The sequence below is a fragment of the Pezoporus occidentalis genome, unplaced genomic scaffold (genome assembly GCF_034315485.1).
Source record: "Pezoporus occidentalis ecotype Australia unplaced genomic scaffold, CSIRO_AGI_Poc_V1 ctg34, whole genome shotgun sequence".
NCBI classification, from domain to species: Eukaryota; Metazoa; Chordata; class Aves; order Psittaciformes; family Psittacidae; genus Pezoporus; species Pezoporus occidentalis.
In genome coordinates this window covers 4,060,661-4,080,605 of record NW_026915376.1, presented here as the reverse complement: position 1 = coordinate 4,080,605, position 19,945 = coordinate 4,060,661, and the positions used below count along the sequence as shown (strand labels likewise).

General features: G+C 44.3%; 1 protein-coding gene across 4 annotated transcripts; it reads right to left on the bottom strand.

Annotated features, from left to right (window-relative positions):
* Window positions 1–48: 48 nt before the first annotated feature.
* On the bottom strand, window positions 49–19,591 carry RSPH9 (radial spoke head component 9). Of its 4 annotated transcripts, none has more exons than XM_062629628.1 (5): window positions 19,231–19,590; window positions 18,843–19,005; window positions 18,140–18,269; window positions 17,432–17,578; window positions 49–312 (listed from the first exon to the last, which is right to left on the bottom strand). In XM_062629628.1, exons 1-5 carry the CDS (start codon window positions 19,455–19,457, stop codon window positions 152–154), a joined length of 828 nt encoding a protein of 275 aa, XP_062485612.1. In that variant the 5' UTR covers window positions 19,458–19,590; the 3' UTR covers window positions 49–151. The 4 variants fall into 4 exon arrangements, with proteins under 4 accessions (XP_062485612.1, XP_062485614.1, XP_062485613.1 ...); XM_062629630.1 differs by lacking the exon at window positions 49–312 and adding an exon at window positions 402–460; XM_062629629.1 differs by lacking the exon at window positions 49–312 and adding an exon at window positions 483–1,898 and having other exon boundaries at window positions 19,231–19,591.
* Window positions 19,592–19,945: the final 354 nt, after the last annotated feature.

The window sequence follows — 19,945 nt, the reverse complement described above, 5'->3', positions numbered from 1 at the left end:
TCCTACAAAAAGAATCGGGGCCAGAGTCCAAACACAGAAGAATCGTGCTTAAAGTGCAGAGGTTTCACATATTTATTAGAACAAGCACTAAACAAAAATATCCTAAGCATAAAATCTAAATGTTCTTGAATCCTCACCCTGGACAGGAGAGTCACAGCATGAAGGGCAGATCCAAGTTCTTCTCACCGTTGCCAAAGTAGATGTAGCCATATTGCTTGGTCATTGGGACGTGGTAGAAGGTCAGTCCAAGCCATAGCAGGCTCCGCAGTACCACCACAGTGCCTCCCTTCTCTAGCTGGACAGTCCAGGAGCCTGTGCAAGAGGATGTGCTAATGAGTTACTAGGAAGCAGGAAGAAGCAGTGCTGCTGGAGCAAGCTGTCTCCAAGCTGACCAGAGGACTGCCATGGGTTCAGCCTCACAAGTTAACAGCGCACAAGGCTGTACTGGTGTTTATGACACCTGAAAGAAGGAAGCTGGGAGACCAGAAACCTTGATAACCTTTTTTCTTTTGTCAGTTCATCATTATATTTCTGTATGTCTGCCTCTAGGTTCACACAGTAGCATATTCCCATGGCTATGATGGTAATGCCATATGCGTCACAGGAAGGAACTCCTGGAGCTCCTATCTTGTATACTTGAGACCTAGTTGAAGCTACAGCTATTCTTGGCTGCTTCTGAGTGGGCAGCAGTTACTCTAACAAGCTCTGTCACCTACTTGGTCTGGCTAATAGCTGCAGAGAGCCAAGACTAGCTACAGCAATCCTGCATAGGTATGAAATTTCTTCTTAAAATAAACTTGTAGCATCAGTAGTGGTAAGAGAAAGAAGGCGCTTTCCTGATCCAGGGAAGACTGGTTTCCCTGATGCAGCAACTGGGAAAGAGGAAGAAGAGAAAGCAGAAAGCAGGGTATTTCCTATCTCAGAGAAATCTACAGAAAAGGTTAATTCTCTTCAGTCTTTCTTGGCTCCACCACTGGAGAGGATGTGCGTGGTAGGGGCAAAGGGATTAGTTTCTGCATTAATTTTGCTTTGGCTCTGAAGAGGATCTTCAGTGTAAAAATGCAATTTCTCCTGGATGCAAGGAGCTCTGAGCCACTGAGTATTTATTTTGCATCTGACATGACAGCCTGGGAACAATGCCAGGAGGGAGGGAAGGGGGCTGGAGCATCAGCTTGGATTCAATACCCTTGGAGGGCAAGGAGCTGCCAGGAGAGGAAAATGCCAGCTTCAGCTCCAAATCAGTAATGCCTAGAGGCTGCATTGTAGGGAAGGTTCCTGCTGAATCTCCATCTTGAGGCAAAAGCCACAGGCACAAATTAAAAGGAAAAAAAAAAAAGGCAGTTGGAGCTGTCAGGCTACTACTGGCCTGGATTCAAGTCAGCCTATCTGCACCCTGAGCCAGAATCTGCCAGTTCCAGAGTAAGCAGAAGGCCCATAATGTGTTGGGCCAGTTAGCCAGTATTCATCTTGTAGATAATTTTAGGCTCATCAATTTATGCTCTGACTCATGCTTACTCATGTCATGGTTAGCCTGGGGAAGGGCTTCTGTGATTGCTGTCAGCTGCCAGTCCTCCCCCTCACTTCCGACTCATGGCCAATTTTACTCACATCCGACAAAGGGCTGAAGAAGTTCCACCACAAGTTCCTACTACAGGTCTCCACAGAACATGGCCCAGGGGTTGACTGCAGCTCCTGCAGATATTTGGTCTGCCCGCAGCTGTGAGGGAGCACAGGTTGCTTGGTTTGCCTGGCAGCCAGGAGGCAGCAGCTAGCTGTGCAGTTGGTGTTGGGGGTAACTTTGGGCTCTTGCACACTCACAGTACACGTAGTTTCTTATGCAGTTCATGGCAAACTACAGTAGTTGAGGGCTTGAAGGAGGGGAGACATGTATGTGGTGGCTGCAGAATCATAAAGAAACACCACAATTGAAAGCCCTGTAAAACCAAGTGTCACAAGTTGTGCTGCTCACCTGTTTCCCATCTCCCTGTATTTCTGTATTTTTCAGAAGTTTGTTGGACAACATTGTTTGCCCTGTCTCCTTCAGCAACACGTTCCACAGCTTTGTTATACCATAGCGTAAATCCTATATCATCTTTATCTGTTACTTTTCAAAGTACCCTCTTCAGTTATGTGCAAATGTGGAACTAAATGGATAGATTGTGGCTGCAGGACACAAATACAAAAGAGACATTCACAGTCTTTAAAAACTCAGGAGATTTCTGCACTGGAAAGCTTACTTCTGACTCACTCAGCTCCATGTTTCCACTAAAGACAAACAGCTGAAATCACAGTAAAGCAAAGCACTACTTAATACAGGGCAGGACCAGTACAGGTGTGTGCCATCTTTTCACCTTCCTTGCACTCCTGTAACATTCTAGTTAAAACATGAGCTAGTGTCTTCACGAGCAGTGGTTTCACATACAAGGCAACCCCAGTCTCCTATGCAGTCTCTCCATTGCCTCACATGGACACAAACTGAATCAGATCTTTGTCACACCTGAGTAAAAACACATGCTATGTTTCAGCCAGTGGCATTAAAAATTCTGACCTATTGGGTTTCCGACAAAATCTGCATGTTCTTAAGAAATTTCATTACTTTGATAGTATGGAAACCCAGATGAAGAATACTTCACTACAAGGCAGATCATCCAGTGGCTGAAGCACTACAGCCGTCTGCTGTCAAAGGACAAGCTTTCAAACAGTTTCTTGAACTTTGCCTCTACGAGTTTTCAGTATTTGCTTAGTGGCAGTAGCTAGACTGTGCATGGGGCTGTTGAGCAACAAGTGGCAAGTGCATAGGTCTGAATGCAATTGTGACAAATAACTTTTTCCATTTCTCCTTTGAACACTGAACTGACTTTGCTTTAAGTGCATGGTTCTTTCAGCTTGAACTTGCAAAGTTATTTGCATGCCCTTCATCCAAATACTGGTGGGTCTTGCTACAGCTTTACACGTTGGTTTGCAGAGGGGGGACTGTAAACTTTTGGAAGAGTTTCTCTGACAAAAAGATAATGGAATGAGAAACTCTCATTGTATTTTAGGACCAGTCCTCCAAGAAGCAAGTCTGTCAAGAATAGGACTGTGTCTTGCCTTGTTGGGTGGCAAAAGCCTGTAGGGATTATCTAGTTTGCTAATGCCTCATGACATACCAAAAGCATCCAACAGCCTGGGTACACATGATAGCATGTATATATATGTTCGTGTACACAAATTAACCCTCTGCCCCAAAGTATTTACAAAGCACAAAAGGAAATGCCTGGACCATGGCAAGTGGGAAAGGTGAGAGGGAAAGCAGGGATATCAATGCTCTCAGGACCTATAACTGGATTCAGACTTTTTTGTTGGACAAATTTGCAGAGAGGGTAGAGAAAATCAAGTTCAACTTGATTGAATCCCCATACCTATGCTTTTTCAACTTGATTGAATCCCCATACCTATACCCCAACAGGGTACACTGATCCATGATCTCCTCAGAACATGTACCCAGTGTTACACAGGCTTATCAATCTCTGTGGAGTATTCAGCAACAGTTGACTGCTGATCAAAGGAACTTCCCATGCACCTTCACACCTGGCAGAAGTGGACAGACGTAATTGAAGACAGCTCCATTCACTTTTATGCCAGATCTGTGAAGGCTGTGATGTGCAGCTGCTTCATTTCCCTCCAGCCTGTCCAAGCTGCAAACTCTCAAAGGGCTCAAATTCATAAATGTGAGATGTTTGGGGAATACTAAGTTGTTATACTTTCAAGTTCTTCTCCAAGCCTTGATTCTCCATCTAATTCTATGCAAATATGGACAGTAAAGTTTTGCTGGTGCTGCGTAAGTACTCGTGAACTGAGGGCAAAACAAGCAGGTTACTTCAGGGCAATCCCAACTGGACTGACACAGCATGGGTTGAGGATAGGAAAAAAATTTAAGAAACTGCCTGAAACTATAATGTCATTTTCACACATCCTGTTCGCAGCCAGAATGATGGTTAGCCATAGAGCTGCTTTTTATTCTGCAGGGCCAAACAGCAGCAGCAGTACCACCTTTACTAACCAGATCACTGGGCACGTTTCTCTAACCCAGCTATGGTAAGTGACTTAGTCATGTCCTGGGTTCAGCAGTAGCAGTCATTTTTCTCCTTCTTAGTAGCTGGTGCAGTGCTGTGGTTTTGACTTTCAGCCTGGGAACAACGCTGATAACACCGATGTTTTCAGTTGCCGCTCAATAATGTTTACTCTGACCAAGGACTTTCTGAGTCTTATGCTCTACCAGGGAGGAGGGGAAGCTGGGAGGAAGCAGAGACAGAAGACCGGACCCAAACTAACCAAAGAGGTATTCCATACCACAGCACATCATGCCCAGTATATAAACTGGGGGCAGTTACCCAGAAGGGCCAGATCATTGCTCGGGTCAGGCTGGGTATCACTTGGTGGGTGGGGAGCAATTGTATTCTCTTCCCTTGTTATTTCCCTTATCATTATTATTATTGGTGGTAGCAGCAGTGGTTTTGTGTTATACCTTAGTTACTGGACTGTTCTTATCTCAACCCGTGGGAGTTACATTCTTTCCATTCTCCTCCCCATCCCTCCAAGAGTGGAGAGAGGAAGGGGGGGGGGGGGAGTGAGTGAATGGCTGCATGGTTCTGGGTTGCCAGCTGGGCTTAAACCACAACAATTCAGTACACTTCTCCAGACTAGACTTCTGCAACATACAAAACCAATTCAGAAACTGCACTTGATACACAATGCTGGTGTCTGCCTTCTTAGAAGACATCACATTACAGTTCTGGGACCTGCCTGCTTTTCTTGGTCCTTTAAAATAAGAAATTAAGAGTCCATTATCTCAATACTTATTTTCATAGAAATACAGAACAGTTTGGGCTGGAAGGGACCTTAAAGCTCATCCAGTTCCAACCCCCTGCCACAGGCAGAGACACCTTCCACTAGACCAAGTTGCTCAAAGTCCTGTCCAACCTGCCCTTGAACACTGCCAGGGATGGGCCAGCCACAGCTTCTCTGGGCAACCTGTGCCTCACCATGCTCAGAATAAAGAATTTCTTCCTAATGTCTAACCTAAATCTACCCTAATTTTTTTTCTACATGTTAGCAGTATTTGAGGAAATTGTATATAAAAAAAAAAAAAAAGAAAGAAAGAAAAGAATATTTGAGCTCACAAGACATGGAGAAAGTTGTTCTCCTTAAAAGATCCAAGACAAGTGTATTCTCTTCCATCACAGCTCAGATTTCATGATCTTCAGACACAATACTTTTTCAGGCCCACCTTTCTTGTAGGAGTTTGAAATAATGATGTTATAAATCACTCCAAAAGTACTTTAATCAGCAGCTAATGAACAGTATGAAATAATAGCTTAAAATTAATATGCCTTCTTTCCTCCTTCAAGAGAAAGTCTTGGAAATGCATTTAACAATACAATCTAAAAAGGGATGAGGAGAATTGAGAATTACTAATTATGAAAATTAAAAGCTTTTATCTTCTTTTTAAGAACCTTCCCTGCTATTGCAAATGGTTCTTGGAGTAAAATCATCACATAGGTAGTTGTAGGTCTGTATTACTATAATAAAAATGCAGAAGCAGGATGCTGGGTCCAAATTCTTGCTAACATTGGCTCAGAATATCCCATGCCAGTCCCTGTGCTTGTCATTGCCCTTGTATCAGATAACAGGTCTCTTACTGGGAGGCTGGGAAGCTGTAAGAAAGCATCATCAATCTGTAAGGCACACCAAGACTCCTAGATAAAAGTCGTTAGGAAAAACATTATTATTACTTGAATTAGAGGGAATAAAAGTAGAACTTGGGAGACAGCAAGTAAAAGCTGGTTTTTCTGGAGTTAAATACTGATTTTAACTTGCATCTGTGTGTGAGCTGTAGCCTGTATTGTCTGTAAATCAGACAGCAGAGTTAACTTCGCAATCATGCAAAGTCACTGAGGTGCGGGGAACTGGAGGTCATTGCTCTCATGCTGGAGATTTCTTAACAGTAACACTGCTCTGGTGAGGTTTCCATTCTTCAAAATACATTTTTTTTTAAGAGCAAGTTAATTCTTAAGCTGCACCCAGCAAACCTAAGGAAGCCAAGCACTGTCTGTGCTGAAGCCATTGCCTGTTGCTGCTCCAGAAGGGAAGGGAGGGAGCTGCTGTGTGGGAGGAAAGAGCATGGGAAAAATATCCGCTGGATGAAGATCTGGAGCTTCCTATTCCCTCTTTGGATCAGCCTGCAGCCTCCACCCCTCCAAACACAGGCAGGAATTCTGAGGAGTTCCTTACATCTTTCCCAAACAAGAAAGTGCTTTGAAGATCCTGATGCTCACCCAGTGTTAAACCACTGCCTTTTTTATGGCCCTTCAACAGCTGCCAGGACACCAGGGCTGAATTTCAAAAGTCAACCTCCTTCTCAGCTTCTTCTTCCTTTCCAGTCGCCAATAGAAATCCCTGTCTCATCCCCTGTGTCTGTCTCGGCTATGGGCTGAATCTTGTAATCCACAGAGGCAAGAGGGTGCGTGAGATGTGAGCTTTTAAACAAAAGCCTTTTAAGAGGGCTGTTTGCAGAAGAACTTTCCTACCATAACGTCCACTTTCAGTATGACCTCTCATAACATGCTGCTTTGGAGGTGATTCAGCAATGCCTCATTTCAGTGCAAGCTTGAGAAGAAACAGCTTTAAGAGCTAGACAGCCTGATAAAGAGGCTCCATGTCACAAATGCTCACAGAGGGTCATAAAAGTGACATTATCAATTCCTCTTCAAAGGAGGAAATGTCTCAAGGGAAAAGCAGCTACAGCATGGTTGCACTTACCATTAACACAATATGCTGCCACAAGAGCACATAATAACATATCTTGCTGCAGTCAGTCCTGAGAGAGAGTGAAGTATGGAGTAATGGGACAAATATTAACACCCAGAGAGGGGCAACGTAACCATTTCCCTTTGCAAAAGCAGCCACTGCTTGGCTGCCTGACCCTAAGCACTTAGCTCTGACAAAGCTACACTACACCCATGGGATTTAGCTTCTATTTGCCTCCAACAGAAAACCCTACACTGGGAAGAGTCTCCTACTTCTAATTTGCTGTCTGTAGGGAATAAAGACAAATTGCAAAGCACAGCAGCTGTAAGGAAAGGCCACTGTGCTTTGGCTCTCAACAAATTTCGACACACGGACATTTCAAACACAGCCTACCAGCCATAAGGACACATCCATTCTTATGTGGGGCTAAAACTCCTTTATGCCACTTACTGGCTGCAAACTAAATCTCTTTCATTTGCTTGACACACCACCTGCACCCCATATGTTAACACTGCTGTCAATATTGCCAATTCCCCATATAACTATTTAATAATAATTAAACAAAAACACAGACTGGTTGCAGGTTCAGTACTGTTTTAAAAAGCCTCCGGAGCCAGGAAAGCACAGCTTACAAACAGACAGATGCTGCCAAGCGGCTCTTGCCTGGTCCTAACGCCTGCCACATCTTTGACACACAAATACAACCATGCCCAAAACTCAAAGTAAAATGATCTTGCTTCAGAGGCTTTTTCTCTCCATTATCTTCCGCCACTGGGGACACCTCTGCAGCAGAAACAATTAAGACAGGCCTGGGCCTTCTGTTTACACACAAAGTACCTGTTTCCTGCTGACAAGGAAGACTCAGGGACTGCAATGATGAATAGTATTTAGGTGCCTCCGAGTACTGGGTGAAATTTGGGCCATACTTAGACATCTGACAACAGTGCTGCTTAATCCAGTTGAAACAGCTTCTATCTTCAAACCCTTACTCCCCTCCCTCATCACTCTTCAATCATAGAGACCACAAAAGTGTTTATTTACTGCTCAGTGAACCAGGTCAGGGAAATGATCTGGCTGAAAAATAATCTAGCCAAAAATAAAGTTATTTTTCCAGCTGGAATCTGGCTGCACAGCCAGCAATGCCAACACAAAAGAACGGACAATACGCAGACATAAATGAGCAGCAGAGGATGGTAAGGACTGAAAAAGCCAGCACAGAAGTAATACACATTAAATAATAGCCTCCTCCAGTTAGTTTGCCCTTTAGTCGTAAATCCACATGATAATTAGAATAAAGCTATTATAATCCTTTTTACTTTTTTTTGTTGTTGTTAAGAAAAAGATGCAGACCTTGCGTGAAAAACATCCAGAACAAAGATTTGGAACAGGGCTGTGCACTGGGGGAGACAGCAAGACAATATGCAATCAGAACTTAGGAGGAGTAGGAAAAACTGATTTGAATCCCTGCTATCTAGATTCTGACAACTACAATACAGACCATTGTATTTAAGGTCTTCTGTAGTACGTTTGGAAATCTCTGAGTGGCAATGCACCCTCCTTCCAAAGCACAAGTTTATGCTGGATCTCATCACACTCCATATTTCTTGTTCAGCTGGTCGCTCTGGAAACGTTTTTGGAGCGTGCCACAAGTCACGTAGCATCTACCTGGGGAGCCCCTGCATTAATCCGTCACCTTCGTGGGCTCCTGTGAGCCCATTGGTTGGTAGGAAGAAAAAGAAGGAGTCTCTCGCTCCTCCCTGCTCTGAATGAAAGACGCTTCCTCTAAATCTTGCTACAGGATTTCAGGCTCAATTCAGCTTCTTTGGGGCTTTTGTTACCAAACAAATGTGATGTCTTTGAAAGCAAGATTAACAGTTTGATGAAAGGATGCAAGGGACAGCTTTGTTCTAGCCTGCTTCCCCCTAGAGCTTTCGGTCACTGTCACTTTCTTACCCACGGGAGAATATCTGTCTGACTCTCAGAGGAGATTATGACCACCTTGTAAGATTTTGCCTCTCCTGGTAACAAAGCACCGGCCACTTTGAGGAGGTGATAATGATGAACAGGGGCTGGATTAGGGGCAAAGAACCTCACATTGATCTCTGAATCCTGAGAGAACACAAAGCATTCGATGCTGGGATTCAAAACCCACTGAATACTTAGGGCACATCCAATTCACTCTCCTGCAGGAGGGGCCAGGCTCAAGCCCTGTCAGTTTCCCAGTTGTACTTCTTACGTCATCATCAAATTAGCAGGACTGGTTAAAAGGGCTTAAAATGAGGAACAGATGGCACAGATTATAAACTGTCCATGTTTTCGTACTAAATCAGGTATGAATCCCAAATTACCTGAAGAGTTTACCAGTTTCTGGGAAGACGGTCATACTGAGCATAGCCCCACAGTTGTGTTGATAATGAAGCTAATTCAGACCACTAAAGATGGCCACGCATCTTCCAATGCTTGGGATAGCCTAACTATCTCTGTACGGCACAACTGCTGTACAAATATACCCATAAAGTAACTGTCCTTTTCCTTTTACACAGCCACACACCCCTTCAGGATGCAGAATTTCAATCCATATGATACTTGTGTACAGTAAAACAAGTCAACACCCACTGACTTCCTCCCTGCAAAAGTTCTATGGCCAAAGGGGCAGCAAACAGCAGAGCAAAGCTGTATCTTCAGGGCTAGCACCAATGCCAACTGCTGCACTCCTTACGTGGAGTCCCTTCAGAAATAGATCACTCCCAGCAAAAGCTGACCTCGTTCCGACTTCGGTGACACACAGACTGCCCTATGCTTTCCCCCACAGGTAATTTTTCATTTCCTATAGAACAGGTTAGGCGAAGGCTGACTGATGTGGTGATAAAACTACTTCTGGTTCTAAGAGGCTTTACCAGCATTTCCTATCAGTTCAGCAAGAGGTTCATCTCCTTTTCATGTCCAATGAATCAGGAGCTAAAATGCACACAGGGTAGGCCATGGTTTCTTTTACTAGGAGGACAAAACTTTAAGTACAATACCTGGAAAGTTACTACAAAGACTCTGCTTCTGTCCTCATTTTTTCACTGAAGCAGTCAGCTGAGCAAAGGACTCTACCACAGCTTTCAGATGATGGGCAGCTCTGCTCCAGTATAACTCATCCAAGGCCTCTGACTAAACAAGACCCCTGAGGTGATACAGACCTAGGACCCAAAAGCAGTGAATGCACTGCTTTATTATCCACAGACACAAAGCCCAAGGAAAACAGACTCCTTTCCAGAAATCAAGGCAGACCATGCACAGCCAGTCAAAAGCTATAATAGTAGCTGGCTCTGGAGCCCTCCTGCTGTGCTGCCATGTGAGAGGTTCCAATACGATCTTGAACTCCTGAGCTGGCAGCACCCCAGCTTGTAGGAGAGACAACATCTTGTCTTGCTCCCAGGCAACTCTCTTGGGTCACTGCAGGAGTGGTCTTAACAGCCTCTAAAGGTTCCCTAGCCCACACACCACTAGCAACAATGAAGAGCGTGTCTACTTTTGTAGGATGTGGAAGACATGTTTATGTATTTGTGTATGGCCATTTCATGCCTGTGATCTCTAAGGGTGATAAGAAAGCTATTGAAAAGCCCAGTGACCATTCCAGAAACAGCCTAAGCCTGGAAGGGACAGACTAGCTTTTCCATACCTACAGTTCAGGAGGTCAGTATACCACACACAGTCTGGAAACTCAGGCCATAGCTTCTTCTCAATTTGATGCTGCTCTTCGTGCTTTTCTTTCTCATTTTACTTCCCTGTGGTTTCCTTTTCTGGGCTCAGCACTGACAATGCTGGCACTAGAGTGCGCCCTGCTGGAAGGCAGCAGCTACGGCCATCCTAGGATTATTTCTAAGGATGGCCGACTTCAGTTTTAACAGAGAAATTCAGGTACCGATGCTGTAACTAATAACCCACTGAGACAGCTACTGGGTTCGAGTCTCATAATTGAAAGCAGACTGTTCTGGTGCACATTAATTTGTTTTACTCCTTCTGTACCACTGTTATAGAGCTTATTTGTCAAAACCACTTGTGTAAGTGGCAGGTAACTCCATGGGATAATGTAGCTCAGTTTCACAGATTTACTGAGCCTAAAGATTACCTCTTCTAACCAGGAATAAGATAGCTGTGAGCCACATGAAGTATTTCAGTCTACATTTTGGCTACCTCTTTTCTTCCTTGCTAACACGAAGCAGTGCCCTCTCATTCATTATGGGTCTTTTAGTTTGGATTTCAGTGAGACAGCTTGAAAAGCCTTGTCCCCGTGTGGCTCTTGGCAGGCTAAGAAGTAAAGTGCTCTTACTCTCAGCTTTCACAGAGCTGGGGAGGTGCTGCTTATTGTTAAGCAATGAAAGGGGAGGGCTCAGGTCACATCTGTGAAATGTTAGCAGAGAAGGGAGGCTGGGTGAAAGTAGGTGGCCAGCACAGCATAGCACTTTGCTGGATTTTGCAAGGCCACTGGGGAGATAGGCAGCCATTTGTCTTAGAGCCCTGATAACGGGCAGACTTGCTCTCTGCTGGCTAGCTGAGGGTTGTAAATACCTCTGCAGACACAGACTCTTCAAATGGCTGTAGACGAGGCTGATAGGGGATTAATCGCCTGGAGGTGGGGTCAAAAGGGAGTTAATTAGCTGTGTTAATGCATGGAGATAAAGCAGGTTTCTGCCTCTTCACCTTCTTCTTTCCAGCACCTGGGTTTTTGGGCAGCCAAGATGGGGCAACTAGAATGGCTCTTGAGAGCGACCAAAGGAAACTATCTCCCACTTAGAAATGCAACCTCTCCATCTTCAAAGACCCGTTAAGTACCAGCTTTTGCTAAACCGATAGTGTGCTAATGAAGCTCAGAGGACAGGAGGTTAGTGTTCTAACCCAGGCTACTGTTCAACAAGTTTACAAAAAAGTTAATGGCAAAAGTATTCAACCAAGGAAATAGCCACAGATCCCTTTGTCTGTAATGCTGTATAAGGAATGCTCCAAATGCAGTTTGGGGTGAAGAAATAGAGCTACAGACTGAGTAGCTGTCATTCCCTCCACAGTCAAAATGGTAAAGAAACTGAAATGCTCTTCTGTCTAGGTACTATAGCTGAATCTTGAAACAGCAAGTAGACAACTCACTATGATCCGCCCTGCCGCTTTATACATATTTAGAATAATACTATAAAGTCTCCACCAGCATTACAGTCAGCAATTACATTGAAAGGTCTCAGCTCCCCAGTTTGGCCTTCACAATGGACAATGGTAAGTCAAGAATCTACTCGGTCCTACTTTGAGCCCTCATGCATCATAGTCCAGAAAGCAAAGCCTGTGCTTAGAGTCACTGTCTCAGGGACCCACTGTCACCTTTGTGTTGTTGTCACTGACAACGAAGAAGCCCATGATCACCCTCCATGGCTGTTGTCAAATTTACAGCCAGGTGTACCCCGAAATCGTCTGTTCTGGACTCCTACACACCACTGCTCATTAAACTGAACCCAGTTACTCATATCTTGGACTAACAACTTATATTTGCATTTGGCTAAAACACAATTCCCAGGAAGACATCCAGCATGATGTTAAGATGCCAAGAGACACAGACCCTCCATTGCCCTTGCTCGGCTGGTAATCATTTCACTGTTCAAATTTGTACGTAATTTTTCACTTTAGTTTTTCTAGCTATAATTTTCAGCTGCTGATTCGTGTTATGCCTTTTTTCTCTGCTACACTAAATAGATTTTAGTACCTAAGAGTCATTCTCCTGTTATTTTCTGCAAGATAAACAGATTGAACTGTTTATGTCTCTTACCAGCCCTTGAGTCATTTTGTGGCTCTTTTCTGCAACTGTCCAGTTTTGCAATGTGTAGTAATCCAGTTATGATTCCACTAGCAGTAGATGCAAGAGTAAAGTCTGTATAGCCTGTTCCTATTCGCTACACCCTTGTTTGTATCTATAGATCAAATTAGCCTTCAAGTCTCGGGATCAGACTGGGAGCTGGTGTTCAGTGCGTTGTGTCTCGATTTCCTTTTTCAGCCATAGCTTCCAAAATACTATTCTTACATTGCAGACTTCTGGTCCCTGCTCTTAGATATGTGACTTTGTAGGTAGCTACATCAAAGTGTGCTTTCTTTAAGTGAGCCCATTTTACCAGATCTCTGTAGCCGCCCTGCTCTTGTCATTATTTGTCTCTCCACCAATCCCCTACTTCCAGATCACTTAAAAATAGGTTGGAGAATATCAGTACTGGCACTGGTCCCAGCTGAAGCCCCCTCTGACCCCTTCCAGAAACACACTTGTTCAGTGACTTCTGAATCATTATCAGTACCATTGGTGGAAATGACAATGTTTTCTTTTCTTCTCAATATAGTTAGAAAAAAAAATCCTCCTTACATTTGTCATGGATTACTCCAGGATAACCCAGCTTCCTTTGTCATTTTTTACTCATTGTAAATTTCAATTTGTATCAATCATTTGTTGTTCCCACTTTAATGTATTTCCTTTTATATTGATTTTTACATTCTTTAAAAATTTAAATTATTTAAATTTAAATCTTACTCTTATTTAACAGTGAACTGTGATAGGCTTTCAACCAAATGCAGCTATTTATTGACTGGGAGTCATGACTTTTGAATAAAGTCTTCTATATAAATCTTATTTCCACTCATATCTCTTCCTATCTACATTTTTCTTTTCCTTTGCCTAGGACACACCTCCACTCCTGCATCAGTTTATAACAGTGCCCTGTTGGGGTCCCATATCTCCATATCAAAGTGATTTAAGTCAGTATTCTGTAACAAACTTTCAGAGTCAGGTTACTGCTTTACTGAACCACAGTTTGAAAGCTCAAAGAACTGAATTCTCCATCCCATTTTACTTCCAAGCTTTCCATTCTACACTACTACCTTAAGCTTTCTCCCATCCCCTTCCTTAATCCTTGCAGAATGTATCATTGCCTCATCCAATACCATGGTCACAGTAAAACCATCCTTCCCTCTCCCTTTTCACTTTCCCTATCATGTCAATGCCTGACAAGTGACTATTATTTCATATCTACACAACATTAGGTCATCAAGTGAAAATGCTGTAGGCATGCTAGGAATTACTGCTATTTGCTTTGCCATTCCATTATCTGCAAGCCCATGTAAAACTGCCACAACTCTAGTTCCTGAAATGCTATCGCCCAGGGTGCTGAACTCCATGCAGCAGAAAAGACCACACTGGCAATCTGCCAGGAGCTGAAAGGCTACATCTAATTGTGCATAAAGTTGAGCAGATTGTCTGCTTAGACTAGAGCAAACAAGCTTATCTTTAATGCAGACATATGGCAGCAAAACCTACAGATCCCAGCATGCAACATTCTGGCCAGCTGGCCATTTGGATCAGAATGAAGCATTACATGATCTGATACTGTGGTAACAGAAGATCAGTATCGCAATCAGTCCATGTTCAAAAAACCACTCCATGTCCAAACTCAAACTCATGAGTTTGGCTCAAAAAGCTGAAGACTTTAAGAGTGATAAACCAACTGAATTTGCTTTGGAGACAGGATTCACATTCTCCCACTTTTCTCTACAATCATTTTTTTTAAATGTGGGTTTTTAATAAAAGCTAAGTCACAGTCACTTGTCTCTGGGAGCTGAGACATCAAGAAAAAACAGACAGACTCACAGTATGATTAGGGGAGGAGCAGCAACATATTCTGAACTCTTAAAGTGCACAGATAACCCAATAGACACACACACAGAATCTGGAAGGTGCAATCATGACAGGTACCACTGGTAAAGATAAGAGTGGCAGACAGTTTTGTTACAAAACTCCAGGTTTTCCAATCTTGCACTAAATTCTCCGCTTTTACCATCGTTTCCCTTATTCAGCCTGGATTTAACTTCCTTTCTTCCCACCTCTCAGCTGTCATATAAAATGTTCTCTCTGCCTCCAACTTGCCATTCTGTAAGACACCTCTGCTCTCCTATAATGACACACCATACATTTTATGACAGTTACCCCCTTGACAGCCGTCACAGAGGCTCAGTCTCCAATTTATAAAGAAAACTATTCCAACAGAGTTGTTACTTTTAGACAAGTTAAGATTAGCCCTTAATCTCTCAGTCCTGTTCTTCAGGTCTTTTAAGGTGCTTTTAAGGAAATTCTAGCCAGTGCAGGCTAGAAGCATCACTCAGATGTCACTCACCCCCAGTCCACTTCATGCACATTTGTTGAGGGCAGAGACAATTCTGACTTCAGATACAGTTCTAGATACAACAGATTTGGGAATTCCTACTTCTGCTCTGACAATAATTGCTCAAGAGAAGATCTAGCCAGGGAAGGGAAGAAAAGTTTCAGGTCAAAATGAAGGGATTTGACAGAGCTATGAACAATCAATGTGTCAGGAAATACAAAATGCACTGTCTGCTCTGGGTCGGGACCAACACACACTGGCAGAGCTGAAGGAAGGTAATCCAAGAACCAGCAGTTGAGTGCCTTGCAACCAGAACTGAGTGACTTTGGCAGAGCTATGCTGATAATATCAGCAGAAAGCCTGTGTCTGCCCTCCATTCTTTCCCCCACACACACATTTTCACAAGTAACCGGTACTTTAGGCAACTTGAATGCTTGTCTAAAGGGAGGGTAGGTTGTCCTTTCTTTAATGTTAGAGCTCCTGTCTGCATGTGATAAGAATGCAGTTAGAGAGGCTACATGCTTTGCTGATCCTGTAACCAGTTCATGTCTTACTTCCTTCACCTGACAAGCTCATTCCATCAGTCCTCAGGTTCAGTCCAAAAAAGAGCAGGACAGAGCAGCCAGAGCTGCATAGGCACCATGATGAATCTTCTTTGCCATTAAGAAGCACTCCACTTCCCTTGAGCTCAGGTAGTCTTTGAGAGGTAATTTTTTTGAGGAGGCTGAAATCTGCACTAACAACCACAGCCTCCCAGGAAGGGGACAAAGGTTCACAGTAACACAGACCTCAGGTTGCCTCAGGGAAGACAAACATGACAACAGCACAGCTGAGCCACATATTCTATCTGCCACAGGGTAAAATACAGCTATAAGTCAAATTTGATTTAAAGACTTCAACAAAACCACCATCTTCATGTCTAACATGACTTGCCAGTTGCCTGGTCCCTTGAACTAGATGTGAAACACTGCAGAATAATATCTGTAATCTTTCAAAGGTGGCTAAAATCAGTTCTGTGATGCAAATCAGCCTTCAGGCACTTAGCCCTTGGTGCCTGCATTCTAGTAGAAACATAGAAAGCACCACAGATTCATCTCCTGCTGCAACAGGTTTGTAGTTTCAGGCCTCACAAAACCAAAAACCTCTCTACCACAAACCCTAAGAAAAAAGGGAGAGAGAGGGAAATACAAACTGTAGCAACACCTAAACTACCATAAGAAACTGCAGCTAAAGTTTTCTTAGGAGTTAACTAGTACTAAGCCCCCTTGCAATACTCATTTTTTGAGACAAAAGGGCCAGCTGATTGAGCCAGTGTATGTAAAAATGTGCAGTCTCTCCAGACTGCACCTCTAGAAAATGACTGCCACAAGGACATTCCCACAAAGTTGAACAATGGCTTAGATTTTCTTGCTGTTTATGCTCTGAACAGTCAAAAATGTTCAGAACACAGGCAGAAGCTCACTAGGTTCAGTCTTAGTTTTTGGGTTTGTTTGTTTTTTTTTTCCAAAGGAAAGACTGGAATATATATATATATATATGTATATATATATGTAAAGTCTGAGAAGCTATTTACAGTACTGGCAATGCACCATCCTTCCAGCCAATTCCATCTGGCACTGGTCACCTACTATCCTATCTTGCTACTTCAGGATAGGAAAGAAATAGCAAAGCTAAGTTCTGACTGTGTCCCAGACTCTTTCTAGACAGCAGAATGTGAAAATACTTGGCCCAATTAAAAAAGAAAATAAAAAAAAAAATACAGCAAATCAGCAAAAAGCAGTTAGAAGCAAATAACAACTTGTTCCCATCTCTTTAGAGAAAGATTCTGCCAGACATCCCTAGAGGAGGCTTTAAATATATTTAACGGTTGTCCAGCAGAACAGTACAGATGTGAACTGAAGATACATTCCAGTATGCACATCTTTCTTTCTCCTTCCACGGTGAGTAATCCTGCTAAAGTACAGATTATTCCACACTGCAGCACTTCTATCAGAGTTTATCAAAGGAACTTCTGAATTCAGCCTCTCAAAGATATCAGCTTAGTGTTAATGACAGCCCATTTAGATAAAGAACAGGAATAGTGGGGTGGGACAAGAGGTTTGAATTACTTCAAACCATATAAATTCCCTCTATCAGTGGTGGAGTTCTCTCTCCCCAGAGGAACATCAGCTACCACAGGCTTTACAGAAGTGAGGCCAGAATATGGCATTCAGGCAGAAGGAATAACTGCTGGTGTGGTCCGACCTGTGGAAGGATGCGACAGCTGTGGTACACTTACATCTTACCATTGTAAGCCTTTATAATTACTTAAAAAAGGAATTAAATACAATATGTAGTAAAGGATAAAGTTCCTTTACAGATTTGCATAAGCAAATACCAACTCTACAGTAACCCACACCTTGTTGCCTTGGCATTTCCCACACTACTCAGACTGCCTTTCATTTCATTGTAACTGTAGATTCTGCTACCTTTACCTTGTGGGATGTCATGCTCCAGAGAGTCTAGAAAGTCGGTGGATGGGTCCAGATCAGCCTTTTCCAGCAGAGTTTTATTCTTCAGATTAACAGGCTCAGTAAAATGGAAATAGGAACTTAATTTTTTTGCCTCCGTGAACGAAAGACCTGCAAACAGCCATTGGTGACCATTAATACAGCAAGCTAGGCTAACATTCACTATATCAACAAATACCATATTGTTTCTCTAACACCCACAGCGTAGGACAGAATCACAATCTCTCTTTAGTGGACTCCACAGAAGATCAAAGACTTGCCAGAAACAGGGCAGCAGCACTCCCTGATACTGTGCATTGCAGACCATGCTAACTGCAGCTCAGAGAAGCAATGGAGACTGAATTGAGACCAACCCTCTGTGCCCATTTGCTTGCATCCTGTATCTAGATGGAGAATTCACTGCAGCTATAATTGCTAAACACCGACATAAACTATACACAGACAAATGGAACTACAGGTTTAATGACTCAGAGCCATTACTAACTCTCCTCCCACCTTCCAGAGTTGAATCATGCACCTGAATATTAGCGGCATTGAATTCTCTCATCCCATTCATCTTACCCAAGGAAAAAATAAATCTGAAATCAAAACATCAACTAGAGAAAGTCATCTTAATTTACAGCCTTTATGATCAAAGTACAGTTGATCCTGATAAAGAAAATGGGACTTTACCTTCAAAGTTTCTGTTTTCATGCACAGACCCAAGAGGAGTCTTCACAAATGCCCCCCGGGGGATGATACCAACTGCTCTGTCTATCTGTTCTATCGTAGCCACAAGGCGGACCTCCTCCTTGATCGAGGTCTTTAAAGTAAAATAGGCAAATTTTAAAGGCAAGGACTAGCCTTGTTGTCATTTCTGAAAATAAACTCGAGGTGACAGCAGAAACCACAACTGACTCATCATCTTGGAGCCCAATGGCACTAAGAGTAGGACCTCAAACTGGACATTCTTCTCATGAGATGACAGCAAATGTGGCTAGGAGCAGTGAGGACCCACCAGTGGGCTAACAATCCCTCCCTCCATCCCTTCTTCCCTCTCAATTAAGCTACTTATGACTTGTCTATTCATTTATAAGCAATGGTGCCTGCATTCCTATTAAAGCTTCAGAAACTGCAGTGAGAACCTGTACCAGTTGTGCATAATAAAACATAAGGGAGATATAGTATTTCTGAGCCATGTCTTAACTCCAGCAGTAACTGAAATAAAAGTTCAATCAAGAAGCTGTTGCTACACAATGACAGAAAAGAGAAAATTGGATATATTTTGCCTGAGCTCAGGCTGCTTATTACAAACAAGGAGGAGGAGCCACCACCTGTCCAGTGTGAGGGGTACAACTGTAGCAAAGACAGTTCAGACGTGTTTTGCTGTATTTACCTCCTTATCACCTTCAATCAATTTCTCACCATCTTCTGCGTTTTTCTCAGCAAACTCATACGCAAAAGAAGGATCTCCCTGGAAGCGGCCCGTCAGCTGCTCAGCCTGCGCAATCATCTCCTTCGTCACTGGTGGCAGGAGGCTCCATTCCACGCAGTTCAAGCTGCAGCGCAAGCATGACACAGGCCTGAGCTCGCGGAAGAACCCGGATTAATGCAGCCTTGCCAGGCCCCTCAGGGGACAGAGAATCCCCCTCCAGGGGAGCTGGGCAGCCTGCCCTGGCTCCCCAGTCCCCTCTCTTCTCCCACCAGCTCCCAGGCCGCACCTCCCCCGCTCCCAGGTCGTTCCCTGCACGGAGCCGCGGTGAGGCCCGGCCCGACCTGCGCACCTGTAGAGGCGGCTGCGGGGCGCGGCGCGGTCGGGGCCCAGCCCCTCGGTGATGTAGTAGGCGCCGCGCACGCCCTGGATGCAGCCCCAGAACCAGACCCGATCGAAGCGGTAGTCGCGCTGTAGGAGCAGCAGCGAGGACCCCAGCACCGCCCGCTTCTCCGGGCTCAACCCCGCGCCGCCGCCGGCCGCCAGCTCCAGGGCAGCGGGCAGCGACGCCGCGTCCATGGCGGCCCCGCGTCGCCGTTGCCAGGCAACCGTCGGTCGGGCTGGAAGGCTAGGGTCAAAGGTGAGGACGTGCTTCCGCTGCAGGGAACGGTCCCAAAACGTCCATCAAAGTCAGCGCCCTGGCAGAGGCCCGGGGGAACGGCGCTGCCATGGCAACGGCGGGTCCCGCCTCTCCGCTGCCATGGAAACGGTGCCGCTGGGCGCAGGCCGACTATGGCGAGCACTCGCTGCTGCCTCTGTGCCCGCTGGACGGCCGGTGCCGTGCCTTCCCACAGCGGCGCTGAGGACCTGAGGAGGGGGGTCATGGACTCATAGAATGGTTTAGTTTCGGAAAGACCTGCAAAGATCATCAAGTCCAACTGTTACCGCAGGATTGCCAAGGCCGCTGCTAAACCATGTCACTCCAGACCCTTCACCAGCTTTGTCGTCCTTCTCTGGACCCACTCCAGCACCTCAACATCTCTCTTATAGTGAGGGCCCCAGAACTG

Bases quoted from the DNA above. Each gene is read 5' to 3' on its own strand.
- RSPH9 (XM_062629628.1), bottom strand. From the start codon at position 19,457: ATGGACGCGGCGTCGCTGCCCGCTGCCCTGGAGCTGGCGGCCGGCGGC. The intron at 19,006-19,230 runs GTGCGCAGGTCG...CTTGCGCTGCAG, and splicing joins CCCCGCAGCCGCCTCTACAG to CTTGAACTGCGTGGAATGGA. The intron at 17,579-18,139 runs GTAAAGTCCCAT...GGCTGTTTGCAG, and splicing joins TGAAAACAGAAACTTTGAAG to GTCTTTCGTTCACGGAGGCA.